This window comes from Mesoplodon bidens, assembly GCF_964165515.1.
Source record: "Mesoplodon bidens genome assembly, chromosome: 1".
Taxonomy (NCBI): domain Eukaryota; kingdom Metazoa; phylum Chordata; class Mammalia; order Artiodactyla; family Ziphiidae; genus Mesoplodon; species Mesoplodon bidens.
In genome coordinates, this window is record NC_138176.1 from 178834275 (window position 1) to 178851697 (window position 17423).

At 41.6% G+C, this 17423-nt stretch overlaps 1 protein-coding gene across 6 annotated transcripts in view; it reads left to right on the top strand.

Moving 5' to 3' along the window:
* Window positions 1–9217: 9217 nt before the first annotated feature.
* The window catches only part of RUFY3 (RUN and FYVE domain containing 3), an 83642-nt gene continuing 75436 nt past the window's right edge, over window positions 9218–17423 (top strand). For all 6 annotated transcript variants that reach the window (XR_014017023.1, XM_081248736.1, XM_081248737.1 and 3 more), the window contains exon 1: window positions 9218–9669. Coding sequence is in view for 5 of the 6 variants with exons in the window: in XM_081248736.1 (XP_081104862.1) it covers window positions 9318–9669 (352 nt within the window). In the remaining variant the exon portion in view is untranslated. The remainder of the gene's footprint in view (window positions 9670–17423) is intronic.

The window sequence follows — 17423 nt, forward strand, 5'->3', positions numbered from 1 at the left end:
AAAGAAAAGGCTACTACTAGAAATATAAAAAATATGGGGAGAGGAAGCAAGATGGCAGAGTAGAAGGATGTACTCTCACTCCCTCTTGTGAGAACACCAGAATCACAACTAGCTGCTGGACAATCATCGATAGGAAGACATTGGAACTCACCAAAAAAAGATACCCCACATCCAAAGACAAAGGAGAAGCCACAATGAGATGGTGTGGAGTGAAGGTTCTGAGCCCCACATCAGGCTTCCCAACCTGGGGGTCCAGCAACGGGAGGAGGAATTCCTAGAGAATCAGACTTTGAAGGCTAGTGGGATTTGATTGCAGGACTTCGACAGGACTGGGGGAAACAGAGACTCCACTCTTGGAGGGCACACACAAAGTGGTGTGTGCATTGGGACCCAATGGAAGGAGCGGTGACCCCAGGGGAGACTGAACCAGACCTACCTGCTAGTGTTGGAGGGTCTCCTGCAGAGGCGGGGGCGGGGGGAGCGGTGGCTGTGTCTCACCGTGAGGACAAGGACACTGGCAGCAGAAGTTCTGGGAAGTACTCTGTGGCGTGAGCCCTCCCAGAGTCTGTCATTAGCCCCACCAAAGAGCCCAGGTAAGCTCCAGTGTTGGGTTGCCCCAGGCCAAACAACAAACAGGGAGGGAACCCAGCCCCACCCATCAGCAGTCAAGTGGATTAAAGTTTTACTGAGCTCTGCCCACCAGAGCAACAGTCAGCTCTACCCACCACCAGTCCCTCCCATCAGGAAACTTACACAATCCTTTTAGATAGCCTCATCCACCAGAGGGCAGACAGCAGAAGCAAGAAGAACTACAATCCTGCAGCCTGTGGAACAAAAACCACATTCACAGAAAGATAGACAAGATAAAAACTCAGAGGGCTATCTACCAGATGAAGGAACAAGATAAAACCCCATAAAAACAACTAAATGAAGTGGAGGTAGGCAACCTTCCAGAAAAAGAATTCAGAATAATGATAGTGAAGATGATCCAGGACCTCGGAAAAAGAATGGAGGCAAAGATTGAGAAGATGCAAGAAATGTTTAATAAAGACCTAGAAGAATTAAAGAACAAACAAACAGAGATGGGGCTTCCCTGGTGGCGCAGTGGTTGAGAGTGTGCCTGCCAATGCAGGGGACATGAGTTCGTGCCCTGCTCCAGGAAGATCCCACATGCCACAGAGCAGCTAGGGCCGTGAGCCATGGCCGCTGAGCCTGCGCATCTGGAGCCTGTGCTCCGCAATGGGAGAGGCCACAACAGTGAGAGGCCCACGTACCACAAAAAAAAAAAAAAAGAGATGAACAATACAATAACTGAAATGAAAACTACACTAGAAGGAATCAATAGGAGAATAACTGAGGCAGAAGAACAGATAAGTGACCTGGAAGACAGAATGGTGGAATTCACAGCTGTGGAACAGAATAAAGAAAAAAGATTGAAAAGAAATGAAGACAGCCTAAGAGACCTCTGGGACAGCATTAAGCGCAGCAACATTCACATTATAGGGGTCCCAGAAGAAGAGAGAGAGAAAGGACCAGAAAATATTTGAAAAGATTATAGTCGAAAATTTCCCTAACATGGGAAAGGAAATAGCCACCCAAGTCCAGGAAGCGCAGTGAGTCCTATACAGGATAAACCCACCGGGAAACATAGTAATCAAATTGGCAAAAATTAAAGGCAGAGAAAAATTACTGAAAGCAGCAAGGGAAAAACGACAAATAACATACAAGGGAACTCCCATAAGGTTAACAGCTGATTTCTCAGCAGACACTCTACAAGCCAGAAGGGAGTGGCATGGTATACTTAAAGTGATGAAAGGGAAGAACCTACAACCAAGATAACCATACCTGGCAAGGATCTCATTCAGATTAGATGGAGAAATCAAAAGCTTTACAGACAAGCAAAAGCTAAGAGAATTCAGCACCAACAAACCAGCTCTACAACAAATGCTAAAGGAAATTCTCTAAGTGGGAAACATAAGAGAAGAAAAGGACCTACAAAAACAAAACCAAAACAATTAACAAAATGGTCATAGGAACATACATATCGATAATGACCTTAAATGTGAATGGATTAAATGCTCCAACCAAAAGACACAGGCTTGCTGAATGGATATAAAAACAAGACCCATATATATGCTGTCTACAAGAGACGCACTTCAGACCTAGGGACACATACAGACTGAAAGTGAGGGGTTGGAAAAAGATATTCCATGCAAATGGAAATCAAAAGAAAGTTGGAGTAGCAATACTCATATCAGATAAAATAGACTTTAAAATAAAGAATGTTACAAGAGACAAGGAAGGACACTACATAATGATCAAGGGATCAATCCAAGAAGAATAAATAACAGCTATAAACATATATGCACCCAACATAGGAGCACCTCAATACATAAGGCAACTGCTAGCAGCTATAAAAGAGTAAATCGACAGTAACACAATAATAGTGGGGGACTTTAACACCTCACTTACACCAACGGACAGATCATCCAAAATGAAAATAAATAAGGAAACACAAGCTTTAAATGACACAACAGACCAGAGAGATTTAATTGATATTTATAGGACATTCAATCCAAAACCAGAAGATTACACTTTCTTCTCAAGTGTGCATGGAACATTCTCCAGGATAGATCACATCTTGGGTCACAAATCAAGCCTCAGTAAATTTAAGAAAACTGAAATCATATCAAGCATCTTTTCTGACCACAACGCTATGAGATTAGAAATGAATTACAGGGAGAAAAACGTAAAAAACACAAACACATGGAGGCTAAACAATACGTTACTAAATAACCAAGAGATCACTGAAGAAATCAAAGAGGAAATCAAAAAATACCTAGAGACAAATGAAAACGCGATGATCCAAAACCTATGGGATGCAGCAAAAGCAGTTCTAAGAGGGAAGTTTATAGCTATACAAGCCTACCTCAAGAAACAAGAAAAATCTCAAATAAACAATCTAACCTTACACCTAAAGGAACTAGAGAAAGAAGAACAAACAAAACCCAAAGTTAGCAGAAGGAAAGAAATCATAAAGATCAGAGCAGAAATAAATGAAATAGAAACAAAGAAAACAATAGTAAAGATCATTAAAACTAAAAGATGATTCTTTGAGAAGATAAACAAAATTGATAAACCATTAGCCAGACTCATCAAGAAAAAGAGAGAGAGGACTCAAATCAATAAATTTATAAATGAAAAAGGAGAAGTTACAACAGACACCACAGAAATACAAAGCATCCTAAGAGACTACTACAAGCAACTCTATGCCAATAAAATGGACAATCTGGAAGAAATGGACAAATTCTTAGAAAGGTATAACCTTCCAAGACTGAGCCAGGAAGAAATAGAAAATATGAACAGACCAATCACAAGTAATGAAATTTAAACTGTGATTAAAAATCTTCCAACAAACAACAGAAGTCCAGGACCAGATGGCTTCACAGGTGAATTCTATCAATATTTAGAGAAGAGAGCTAACACCCATCCTTCTCAAACTCTTCCAAAAAATTGCAGAGGAAGGAACACTCCCAAATCCATTCTATGAGGCCACCATCACCCTGATACCAAAACCAGACAAAGATATTACAAAAAAAGAAAATTACAGACCAATATCACTGATGAATATAGATGCAAAAATCCTCAACAAAATACTAGCAAACAGAATCCAACAACACATTAAAAGGATCATACACCATGATCAAGTGGGATTTATCCCAGGGATGCAAGGATTCTTCAATATACACAAATCAATCAATGTGATACACCATATTAACAAATTGAAAAGTAAAAACCAGATGATCATCTCAAAAGATGCAGAAAAAGTTTTTGACAAAATTCAACACCGATTTATGATAAAAACTTTCCAGAAAGTGGGCATAGAGGGAAGCTACCTCAACATAATAAAGGGCATATACAACAAACCCACGGCAAACATCATTCTGAATGGTGAAAAACTGAAAGCATATCCTCTAAGATCAGGAACAAGACAAGGATGTCCACTCTCACCACTATTATTCAACATAGTTTTGGAAGTCCTAGCCACGGCAATCAGAGAAGAAAAAGAAATAAATGTAATACAAATTGGAAAAGAAGAAGTAAAACTGTCACTTCACAGATGACATGATATTATACATCGAAAATCCTAAAAATGCCACCAGAAAACTACTAGAACTAATCAATGAATTTGGTAAAGTAGCAGGATACAAAATTAATGCACAGAAATCTCTTGCATTCCTATACACTGATGATGAAAAATCTGAAAGAGAAATTAAGGAAACACGCCCATTTACCACTGCAACAAAAAGAATAAAATACCTAGGAATAAACCTACCTAGGGAGACAAAAGACCTGTACGCAGAAACCTATAAGACACTGATGGAAGAAATTAAAGATGATACCAACAGATGGAGAGATATAACATGTTCTTGGATTGGAAGAATCAATATTGTGAAAATGACTATACTACCCAAAGCAATTTACAGATTCAATGCAATCCCTATCAAATTACCAATGGCATTTTTTACAGGACTAGAACAAAAAATCTTAAAATTTGTATGGAGACACAAAAGACCCCGAATAGCCAAAGCAGTCTTGAGGGGAAAAAACAGAGTGGGAGGAATCAGACTCCTTGACTTCAGACTGTACTACAAAGCTACAGTAATCAAGACAATATGGTACTGGTATAAAAACAGAAACATAGATCAATGGAACAAGATAGAAAGCCCAGAGATAAACCCACACACCTATGGTCAACTAATCTATGACAAAGAAGGCAAGGATATACAGTGGAGAAAAGACAGTCTCTTCAATAAGTGGTGCTGGGAAAACTGGACAGCTACATGTAAAACAATGAAATTAGAACACTCCCTAACACCATACACAAAAATAAACTCAAAATGGATTTGAGACCTAAATTTAAGACTGGACACTATAAAACTCTTAGAGGTAAACATAGGAAGAACACTCTTTAACATAAATCACAGCAAGATCTTTTGTGATCCACCTCCTAAAGGAAATAAAAACAGAAATAAACAAACGGGACCTAATGAAACTTAAAAGCTTTTGCACAGCAAAGGAAACCATAAACAAGACAAAAAGACAACCCTCAGAATGGGAGAAAATATTTGCAAACAAATCAACTGACAAAGGATTAATCTCCAAAATATATAAACAGCTCATGCAGCCCAATATTAAAGAAACAAACAACCCAATCCAATAATGGGCAGAAGACCTAAATAGACATTTCTCCAAAGAAGACATACAGATGGCCAAGAAGCACATGGAAAGTTGCTCAACATCACTAATTATTAGAGAAATGGAAATCAAAACTACAATGAGGTATCACCTCATGCCAGTTAGAATGGGCATCATCTGAAAATCTACAAACAACAAATGCTGGAGAGAGTGTGGAGAAAAGGGAACCCTCTTGCACTGTTGGTGGGAATGTAAATTGGTATAGCCACTATGGAGAACAGTATAGAGGTTCCTTAAAAAAGTAAAAATAGAATTACCATATGACCCAGCAATCCCACTACTGGGCATATACCCAGAGAAAACAATAATTCAGAAATACACATGCACCCTAATGTTCATTGCAGCACTATTTACAATAGCCAGGACATGTAAGCAACCTAAATGCCCATCGACAGACGAATGGATAAAGAAGTTGTGGTACATATATACAATGGAATATTACTCAGCCATAAAAAGGATCGAAATTGGGTCATTTGTGGAAACGTGGATGGATCTAGAGACTGTCATACAGAGTGAAGTAAGTCAGAAAGAGAACAACAAATATCGTATATAACGCATGTATGTGGAACCTAGAAAAATGGTACAGATGAACCGGTTTGCAGGGCAGAAGTTGAGACACAAATGTAGAGAACAAACGTATGGACACCAAGGGGGGAAAGCCGTGGCGGGGTGGGTGGGTAGGGATCGTGGTGTGATGAATTGGGCAATTGGGATTGACATGTATACACTGATGTGTATAAAATGGATGACTAATAAGAACCTGTTGTATAAAAAAAATTCAAAAAAATAAAATATAAATAAATATTATGAAAGAAAATATCTCACATACATAGACTGAAACTATGTGAATTGAAAAGGTATTCCATTCAAATGGAAGCGAAAAGAAAATTGGGGTAGCAATACTTATATCAGACAAAATAGACTTTAAAACGAAGACTGTAACAAGAGACAAAGAAGGACATTTAGTATGATAAAGGAATCAATCCAACAAGAAGATGTAACAATTGTAAATACGTATGCACCCAACATAGGAGCACCTAGATACATATAACGCAAATATCAACAAACATAAAGTGAAAAATTGACAGTAATCTAATAATCGTAGGGGACTTTAACACCCTACTTACATCAATGGACAGATCCTCCACACAGAAAATCAATAAGGAAACACTGGCCTTAAATGACACATTAGACCAGATGAACTTAATAGCTATTTATAGAACATTCCATACAAAAACAGCAGAATACACATTCTTTTCAAGTGCACACATAACATTCTCCAGGATAGATCACATGCTAAGCCACAAAATAAGTCTCAATAAATTTAAGACAACTGAAATCTGAAAAAGAATATCATCCCTTCCCAAGTGGTATATTTTCTCTGATCACAGTTCTAAGAAGCTTAGGCTAAAAGTACATCCATGACATTGATATTTTAAAAGTTTGTAATATATTCTAAGTGTCCATCCTTAAGATCCCCTAAGGGTTTCAAAAAACCAAACATGAACAACTAAAAACAAAAATGCAAATAAAGTTGAAAAACACCTCTTGCTTTATTTTACAGGAAAATTAATAGTAATTGATTCTTACAGTGGCTTGGATTTTGTCCCCTTAAAACAGTATAGGCAGATGCTCTGTGCATTTTCATAAAGGAGCAGCATGGTTAGCCTTGTTTTTTGAATCTTAGCGTCCCTAAATGTATGTAGCAGTTGAATCAGCCCTTTATGTCACTAAAGCTTATGTAGAGCTGTGATTATAATATTGATCCAAAAGCTAAAAGCATAAGAAACTAGGAACTTGGAGTATCATCCACCTTTAAAGAAAATGCCCATAAATAGCCTTGCCTGTAAATGTTAAAGGGCTCATATTTGTTGATTTTCTATATTCATTGCACTGCCACTTAATGACATAAAGCATAAATAGAACTGTTTTAAAAGTAAAGAGGCACAAAAAACCCAGTATACTGCAAGATTCCACAGAATGTCAATGTTTCTAATACCTGTAGGTAACCTGGATAACTAGAAAGGAGAAATCTGGTGATTTAAACTAGACAACATTTTATACTTTGTTAACTTGGTGACTCTCTTGGCTATTACTGGCCTTTCTCAAGAGTGATTTGTGTGGAGTCTGCTTTCTTTTCTTCTACCTACAATGGAATAAGTGTATATTCTTGGTAAATTCTTTACTGAAAAATTTCAAAACACCTGTGTGAAGGAACCTGACAAGAATACAGTGATGCTTAGAAATTTCTGCATGCCAAAACAAGGTAAAAGGGCCAGTTAAGGAATCACTTTGCTACCCCGCAGAAATTAACACATTGTAAATCAACTATACTTCAGTTAAAAAAAAAATCCAGTTAAGGATAGGTATTAAAATCATGTATCTGTAATGTTTTAGTTTTTCTCTTCAAGGTATTATACAGCTTGTAATTCCTAAAAGGCAAGTATGTTTTTTTATCAAGACTCTCACCCTTACAGGGACTGAAAAGACCCAACAAAATTCCAAAATGTTAAAGATATGATGAAAGAGCTCCCCAAAAGTTATATGTTGTTTTACTAAAATGATAATACATAGCTAATAATAATTATTTCCCCCTATTCCAGAACAGGAATCCAGGCTCAGAGAACAAATAACTTACTCAAGTAGGCAGTAACACTGGAATCAACAGGTCAGGGAAGTGCCAGAAACTTTAAAACTACTAAGAAATTTTCTGACTCCTTGAAGTTAGCTTCTTGTGAACACCTCCTTTTAAAATATGTTTTGTTTAAAAGACTTGGTGAAAGATAGTATTAGACGTGTCACGGTAATTTCTTGTAATTTCAAGAGTTATTTTCAGAGAATAACAACAATAAAAAGGTTTACTTTTCCTTTCAGAGAAGCATAACTTCCTCTACAGAGGGAAAGACAGAAGGAAGGAAAAGCAGGTGTTCAAAATGTTACACAACAGTGATTTTTAATTATGAGTCAACATGGATTCCATGCCAGCATTTTGCAACCCGAACACAAAGCTAATCACCTAGGAAATACGAGGGCACGTTCATGGAATCTAGCCTTAAGGAATAACGATAGTAACTGGAAATTGTCTTTATTTAAGAAGGAAATGTTTATTTATGGGAATTACTGGATCAGTAATCGTCGATTCAAATATTCAAAATAAAGCAACAATGGCCAATTACTAGCGAGACACAGGCACTATGAAAGTGAAAACTGTCGCCCTGTAACAGACGCCTGTCATATAAATTCTAAGCTGTTTGGTTTAAAACGCATTCATGCGCACGCGGAACCCCGGAAAACCAGGGAGTTAAAGTCAGAGCAAATACAAGATTTCTATACAGGGCACATGACAGAGAACAAAAGAGGTGGGGGAAGGAAGACACCCACCTCTGGTGTCTCACATAAAAAGCTCATAAATCAAAATCGTGAATGAACGGTTATAGTGTATGCAAGGCATAGGGAATAGTTTAATACGGGGGGGTGGGGGAGCAGGTTCCTTTTTAAAATTAGCTTTCGCCTCTTCAACCCAGATCTTTGTGCCTCCGTGCTACCGATGAAGCTGGGCGGCTGCACACAAAAGCGCCGCTAGATATTTGGCCAGGTCTCCCACCGTTCAAGCACCGGGGGGCAAACACACCTGACCGCTTAGGAGGGCCGTGCCAGGGGCCGGTAAGGACCAGGCACTGGGCGCCGTACCCTCCCCCCAGGGTCGGGAGGGAGCTCAGCCCCGCCGGAGCCGAGCGGAAGGTGGGAAGTGGGAAGAGGAGGAGGCCGCCCCCTAGGGGAGACGCGCCGCAGGCTGGGGGCCGGGGCGGGAGGGACAGGCGGGAGGAGGCGGCCGGTAGGGAGACCGCGCCGTCGGGCGGGGCCGTCCCTCCAGCTGGCTCGGACCCCGGCGGGGCGGGCAGTAGACGGAGCGGCAGAGCCCAGACGCCGGCCCGTAGCCAAGGAGAAAGGTGGCGGCGGCGCGGACGGGACGGGGCGGCGGCTCCCCGTCGTGACCCTCTGCTCCTCTGCCCAGGCCCGGGTGCGAGTCGGAGGCGGCGGCGAAGGAAGGAACGAGCATGGCTGAGACCTCGCCGCCGCCCACTGCCGGTGCGGAAAGTTGCAGCGAGGAGCCGGCGAGGGGCGGGAAGCAGCGGCTGGAGGAGCCGCGCCGCGCTCCAGCCGGGGGCGCGGACCGAGAGGACGAGGCGGGGCCGCCGCTGGCCTCCCCCGCGGGGCAATCGGAGCCCGGCTCGCCGGTGGCTGCCCCCTTCTTCCTGCTCTACCCGGGCGATGGAGGCGCCGGCTTCGTAGCGCGCCCGCCGCCGCAGCAACAGCGCGCCTGGAGGACCCCGCCGTCGCCGGGCTCCCCGCTGCCCTTCCTGCTGCTGAACTACCCGAGCGGCGGCGGCGGCGGCGGCGGCAAACACCGTGAGTGGCGGCCGGGAAGGGGGATGCCGTTGGGGAAGGGGGGCCTCGGCCGGGAAGGGCCAGTCCGGCTCCGCGGAGCTCCGCCTCCTGCTGGCTCCCCGGAGCTGAGCAGGGCCCCGAGCCAACGGGGAGACAGGGCGCTAGGGGCGGCTCTCGGGAAGCTCCCATCCGGGGGCGCAGGGGGGCGGCCGCGGTCCGGGCGCCGGACTGTTTACCTCCCAGTCTCCCCAGGCCGCAGGCTCCCGCCCGGCCTCCTCTCCCCTCCCGGGCCGGGCGCTCGTCCTCGCCAGCCTCCCACGTGCTCGCCGGGCCCCAGCCCGGGGTCTCCGGTGGGAGCCCTCCCTGGAGTGGAGGAGGGGGCGGTGTCCGGAGACTCGGCAGCCCAGTTGTCCCGCCTTCTGCGGGCTCCCAGCTCCGCTGCGGCCGATAGGTGTGGCTGCTGCGCCGCCGCCGCCCGCGTGGCCTCGGTTGGACCACTAAATTTTTTACTAGCGTTCACTCCACACCCGTAAATATCACATATCTGTCCCCCACAATGGGAAGAGAAATCAGGAACTGTGCGCGAGATGACGAGAAGGGAAAGTGTGGCTTTAGGAGGGCACTTCCCAGGATAATATCGTTTGACAGGAAGAGGCCTCCACCTTTTAAAAGCACTATCACCGGAGTCCTCTGAATGCAGCGCACCGCACTTTGTGCTGTATCAGTCAACAAATGTCTATTGCTACCTGCTGTGAGCGGGGCCCTAGAGTAGGTAATGTGTATAAAAGACTTGAAGAATATTAAGTCTGGTTTAAAAAGACAAGATCTTAGAGTATGAAAATGTGACTGAAGATACAAGGCATGATATAAATGCCGAATACTTTGCTGTATGAGTTCTGAAAAGGGAAATTTGCCTAAGGTGAAGAGGGAATCAATCGATCAATCTGTCTCCGTCTCTCTCTCTGAGACACAGCTAGAGGTTTCTTGTTTAGCACGAAAGCAAACCTTTTAACTGTTCTGCACTGCCAAGAAACCCTGACTTTGCCTTTTCTGCCCCTCATCCGTCCCCTAGAAAAAGGTTAACATTAGTTGAATATTTTCTATGTACATGTGCTGTGATTATCATAGTTAATCGTCACATCTCTGTAAGCCAGATATGCCACTTTTTCAGGTGAGGAAGCTGAGGATCAATGTGATTAAGTGATTTGTCCTAAGTAACAGTGTGAGAGAAGGAATGAAGTTGACCCAGATTCTTTCCCTACCGAGCCCATGTTCTTTAAGTGAATAGCAGACGTCCAAAACTGTGATTGGATGGTTCCTCCCTAGATTAGGGTCCATTGGATTCAGCTGGAGGTAGTCCTTTGTTAGCTTCTCTTTATTACTTAACCTAGAATAGGGGCCAACACTGACCATAGACCTAGAGTCTTAGTAAAGTCATAGTTTGTTGCAGTAATCCGCTAATTTCCAAAAGAGAGTGTCCAATAATGTCAGAAATGAGTCTTTTGATAAGCAGAGGAGGTAAAGATAAGAATGTTTGCATGAATGTTTCATTTTCTAAGGCATCTGCTTTCTACTTTGTTCTTTAAGCACAGCCTCTCTTTTTCTTCCTAAGAATTTCTATTTTTGTGTAATCTGCTTATTATCCAGTCATAGGATGAAGAAGACCCTCCTCTCACTTCTTCATAACTCTGTGTAACAGTTGTGGTAGAAGGTGTGATATAGAAAATTTTTTCAACTGTTGGCCAATATCAGTTATGGGAATTATCTGAATTTCAGGTGATTTATTTGATTCCTTCTTCATATTAAGGGTTGACTTTATTTATTTATTTTTAAATATTGTCCGAAACTTGGGGCCTTAACATGATCAAGATCAGCAATGGAGAACTTAAAGCTAAAGTTTCGTAACTGTGATCCCTTGGTCCTTACCTTACAACAGTAGCAGATGTATGACATGATTTGTTAGCACATAAAGTTCTAATAGTTCGTCCTGGTCTTTAATCTCTGAAATAGTTTATTGGTGTGTAAGTACTCAGAAAATTTACTGGGAAAATACATGTGTCCCACTTACACTGTTTTTAAAGACCAGTCACTGAGGACAGTTCATATTGTCAAAGATAACTGATACTTATTTTATTCAACTATAAAACTGACTTAAAGTAGTCCTTGTTTTGTACTGTTTTTATTTTTACCTGTTATTTTTATATGTACTTTAGAACACACATACTTGCAAAAAGGAATTCTCTGGATATTAATAAAAATACTTCCTTGTTGCTGCTCTGTAGAGTCAGTGCAATATTGCTTTATATGATGTACCTGGATATCAGAACTCGGGGTGTCCTGATGACTCATTTGAGCAACCTGAGACCAACAGTTTTTCAAAGACTTCTCATTTCAGTTAGCAGGGCAGTACTTAGACTCAGCCTCAACAGCCAATGAACATTTGCCTCCTCAACACTGAATTTTTAACTCTCGCTGATGTATTTGCCAAAAGTGTATAATATATAATCATTTTGATAGACTGTTTATTAAGGCATTATTATCTCTTCATTTTAGAAGTCTTGACTGTACTCAGTGGTTTTAAAATTAACCTTTACATTTGAGTTTAGAAGATTTGTTATAAATGACACTGATGAAGAATAGCAAAAATGTGTGCAGAGGAGGTAGCCTAAACCTTTCAGGGTTCATGACATGTAAGGTTTCAGTGTAAAATCTTGCAGGATATAATGTCCATGAAACATTCAGCGAGCTTAAATGCAATATGAAAGTTTCTGATGTGCCTTGTTGGATTATGTCACTCTCTGACTCTGAGTGCTGGTAACCTGCTAAATTTTTATGCTCCTAGCTTTTAAATCTCAAATTTCTACCATGCCTTTTTTTTTTTTAAGTAAAAATTACAAGTAGCACATGGATCTGTTCTCACTATTTAAATGTTTTATAATGCAAAAGTACATTGAGCACAAAGTGACTTTCCTCTTTGTGGGCCCCCAAACCCTCCTCTCCCCCACCCCCTATCACCACCACAATTTATTATCAGAGAATACCACATTTGAGTTTGGTGAGTTTTCTTCCAGAACTTTTGCATGCATTCACAGAGATGTATATGTTCATATTTCGTGGGGCCATTTTCCCCTTGGTGTATGACCGTCCATTCCAATTTCTCATCAACTCTATAAGAAGGAGCTACTTGCATGCCATAGTCCAATACTTTTGAAACCAAGTCCCCCTAAAACCGAGTTCTTCTGCCAAGTTTATGATTAACCTCTCTATTCAAAACTCTATTTCTGGGCTTCCCTCGTGGCGCAGTGGTTAAGAATTTGCCTGCCAATGCAAGGGACACGGGTTTGAGCCCTGGCCCGGGAAGATCCCATATGCTGTGGAGCAACTGAGCCCGTGCACCACAGCTACTGAGCCTGAGCTCTAGAGCCCACATGCCACAACTACTGAAGCCTGCGAGCCACAACTACTGAAGCCTGCCTGCCTAGAGCCCACGCTCCACAACAAGAGAAGCCACGACAATGAGAAGCCCACACACCGCAACGAAGAGTAGCCCCCGCTCACCGCAACTAGAGAAAGCCCGCACACAGCAACGAAGACCCAACGCAGCCAAAAATAAATAAATAAATAAATTCATATTTAAAAAAAAAAAAAAAACTATTTCCTTTCTTGTCCCATACCTGTTCCCCTCAGGATTGAGGAGTATCAAAGTAAAGGGGAGATTGAAACCAAGCAGGACCCTGTGGGACCTTCCCAAGTACAAAAGTCTCGTTTCTTGTTTGTAGAAAAAAAGGCTTTAGACTCCTAGGCCTTCCCTGAGTTCCAAAGAGCAGATGCAAGCAGTCAATGAAGAGGACAGTAGCGTCACAGGACTCCTGGTTTCTCCTGAAGTGATATAGATAACAATCTGATGCATATCTTTGAGTTGCTCTGTAGAGACTAAGACCCCCATCCAGGTGGACGATGGCCACTACATGCTGACCACAAGCAAGGTAGACCCCAGACTGGTTGGAACCAGAAGTTTGAGATTCCTGAAACATCAGCCTGTTACCTCACCACCAACCAATCAGAAAAAGGTCCATGAGCTGATCACACATCCTACGACCCTCTCCTCTAAAACTGTCTTTAAAAACCCTTGCCTGAAAGCCATCCGGGAGTTGGGGTCTTTTGAGCATGAGCTGCCCATTCTACTTGCTTGGCACCGTGCAAATAAACCCTTACTTTGCTGCAAACACCTGCTATCAGAGTTTGGCTTTCTGTGCCAAGGGCACACCAGCCCTTGCTCAGTAACACTTAATGCCTTCCTTTTCCATCCTAACTTTAGAAGTCGTCTTGTGAGTGGACAAAATGGACAAGAGATGGCTTCTCCTTGGTGTTGGAGGGAAGAGGCACCCCTGCCATTTGCACGGTTATCAGCTTCTATTGACAGTTCTTTTCCTCTTTCAACTCCCAGAGCTACCACAAACATTTATGTTTAAAGCAATGCCATACAAATAGCCCACATCTCTGCCCTTGTCTTTTCTCTCCCAAATACAGCAGTGTGCCAAAAAAAGTCCACTCAGAAAGCAGCAGCTTTCTTTCTGTATTTGTATGTGCTGTTTTGAGATAGGAGGAGAGCTAGGAAAGGAATAGAAAGAAGGGGGAAAAGGCCTTGGGAAGGACTGGAAGCGTTATAGTGACTACCCACGTCAAAGTTGAGTACACTTAACAGTGAATGCCTTGGTTGAGCCCTGGAAAGTGCAGAGAATGAGGCTTCTAGAAGCATTCACTGTTTCTCATGGATGCTCTTTAAGAGTCCATGATGTGGGGAAATAGTGCTCTCATTTACATATGAACCCAGGAATGTGTATTTAAGAGGAGAAGATCAATTTTAGGTTCACAGTTTCATACACACACCTACAATAGAAAGATATGTGTATTATATAGGTATATTTGCGTATATACATTATTTGTATGTGTATGTATGTATTTATTCATTGACTTTATTCTCCATGGGTCTCTCTCTTTCTTATTTTTTCATTGTTTAATAGTACTCTAGAAAACATTATACCTGATTAGGAGTTGAATACACATTAATCAGTTCATCTGCTGTATGCTTTTTAAACTTTGAAAAGACAAAAGTCACTTTTTTTGGATTTGTAAATGTAGAGGCATCTGCTCAAAATTGGGAGGTGTGCAGGGGAAGGGTTGAACCATCAGAACCAAAAAGCTTTGAGCATTCACCTCACATGAGTAGGTTTTAGCTTGATGTGTGACTTTTTAGAAGACAGCCTTTTGTTATAATTAATGTAGAGCAGTGCCTTCATTTACAGTACTGTGATTCACAAATCTGTCAGCCATCAGCTCTTTTCCAGCTGTGTTCAGAATGCAAAGAGCCACTTCCTGATTCATTAAATGCTGTTTTGTCAAATGGTAGATGTAAAGGCCCATAAGAAAAGGGGGGGGGGAACCCTCAGAAACGTAGCATCTTCGGTGTGTAATTGTAGATTAGTGACTACCAGAGACCTGTAGTTTAGCCCTTAAGAGCAGCCGCAGAGCACAGGGAGATCAGCTCGGTGCTTTGTGACCGCCTGGAGGGGTGGGATGGGGAGGGTGGGAGGGAGGGAGATGCACGAGGGAAGGGTTGTGGGAACAGATGTATATGTATGACTGATTCACTTTGTTATAAAGCAGAAACTTAAAAAAAAAAAAAGAGTATCTAAATGCAGGTGGGTCCTTTTCCACACACAGCTAAAATAACCTGGGATCCTGAGCATCTAAGGTCCTGGGAGCTGGGTCATGCCCCCATTTCCTACCTCATGACTAAACTTGCTGTCTGCTGCTTGCCTTCCTGATTTTGCTTTTAGCACCACTGCTGCCTAAACTGTCAACAGTTTGTCTTCCCAGCCAATTTCTCCCCTTCTCTTCTGCCTGCTTTCTTTTGTTTTACCTACTCTGGCCTGGCATTATCAAAAAGTCCTGTTATGCTTCTTATTGACAAAGCAACAGTTTCAGAATATTAGGTGTAATTTTTGAGTCTTCATTTTGGCTGCTCTGCTATTGATAATCATGGGTTCATTCTTTCAGAGTTTTCTTTTTTCTTAGTTCTCATCTTAGCTTCATTCTGGATACTAGAGGATCCTAAAAGGTTCTTCATTAGATAACAGAAATTTTACTGCAGTTCTGTAACCCAAACAATTATGAATAAAGAATGTGACTAGTAAGATAGTAATGGTACTTAGTGGCTACATTTATAGAATATTTTTATGTTCTAGGCAGGGAGGCACAAACTTCACATGTATCAGTACATATCAATTTGGGGGGTTATATTTATAAGACGTATTTCTTAGAATTTCCATTAGATGGAAGAGCCAGTGCATAAAACTGCTCACTTAACAATGAAAGCTGAAAAGAAAAAAATGGGGAAGAGTAGTTCACATAGAATTCATATAGGTAGGTGCAACATATGTTTTTCATGAGAGTATTTGATTCAGTCTTTTAGTGATATCTAAGCTATTATAAAATAAATTCTGATAGAGTAACCTTGGATTTAGAAGATTATATTCTGGAGATATACATTCTTTGGTTTTAGGAAAAGTCTTATCTCAAACTTTAGCACACATCAGAATCACCTGGAGGTCTTGTTAACACAGATTTCTGACCCTGTCCCCAGAAGTGTTTTTTGTTTATTTGTTTTTTTGTTTTTATTGATATATAATTGACATATTTTTTAAATTATTATTTTATATTGGAGTATAGTTGATTAACAATGTTGTATTAGTTTCAGGTGAACAGCAAAGTGATTCAGTTATACATATACATGTATCTATTCTTTTTCGAATTCTTTTCCTATTTAGGTTATTATAGAATATTGAGCAGAGTTCCCTGTGGTATACAGTAGGTCCCTGTTGGCTATCCATTTTAAATATAGCAGTGTGTACATGTCAAACCCAAACTCCCTAACTATCCTTTCCCCTCAACCTTCCCCCCTGGTAACCATAATTGACATATTGTGTTAGTTTCAGGTATACAACATAATAATTCAATATTTGTATATATTGCTTTTTTTTTTAACTGAAGGACAGAGAATGAATTCATATTCCTGAATAGTCTGAGTATCCAAAGCTCATGTTGTTAATCACTGTATACACCCTCACCAAGGCCTTAAGGAAACCAGTTTGGGTAGAAGGCAGTAAAAAAGCTCCTGGGTGGGAGAGACAGCAGAGGAAAGGTGGCAAAGAAAGCAACTTTTCAGACTGAAAGAATAGTATTGGCTTCAAAACATGTTCACCTGACTGTATTTTTTTTTTTTTTTTTTTTTTTTTTGCGGTAGGCGGGCCTCTCACTGTTGTGGCCTCTCCCCTTGCAGAGCACAGGCTCCGGACGCGCAGGCTCAGCAGCCATGGCTCACGGGCCCAGCCGCTCTGCGGCATGTGGGATCTTCCCAGACCGGGGCACGAACCCGTGTCCCCTGCATCGGCAGGCGGACTCTCAACCACTGCGCCACCAGGGAAGCCCCACCTGACTGTATTTTGTCTCTCATCTTTGCCCTTTTTTGTTTGACTTTTAACAGAAACCTATGTGTTAAACAGGTAAAATTTTATCAAGAAGCTGAGAACATATTTTTCTAGTGTATGTTATAGGTAGTAAAAAGTCTAGGTGGATGATGATGAGAGTTTACCCAAATTAACTGGATGAAATAATGATAATTCCTTGTTGGCTAATATTTTTGAAAATTCCTTAAATAATGAAACAAGTTGCATAAAAGATATGCTGCTTCTCTATCATTACACAATAAGTAA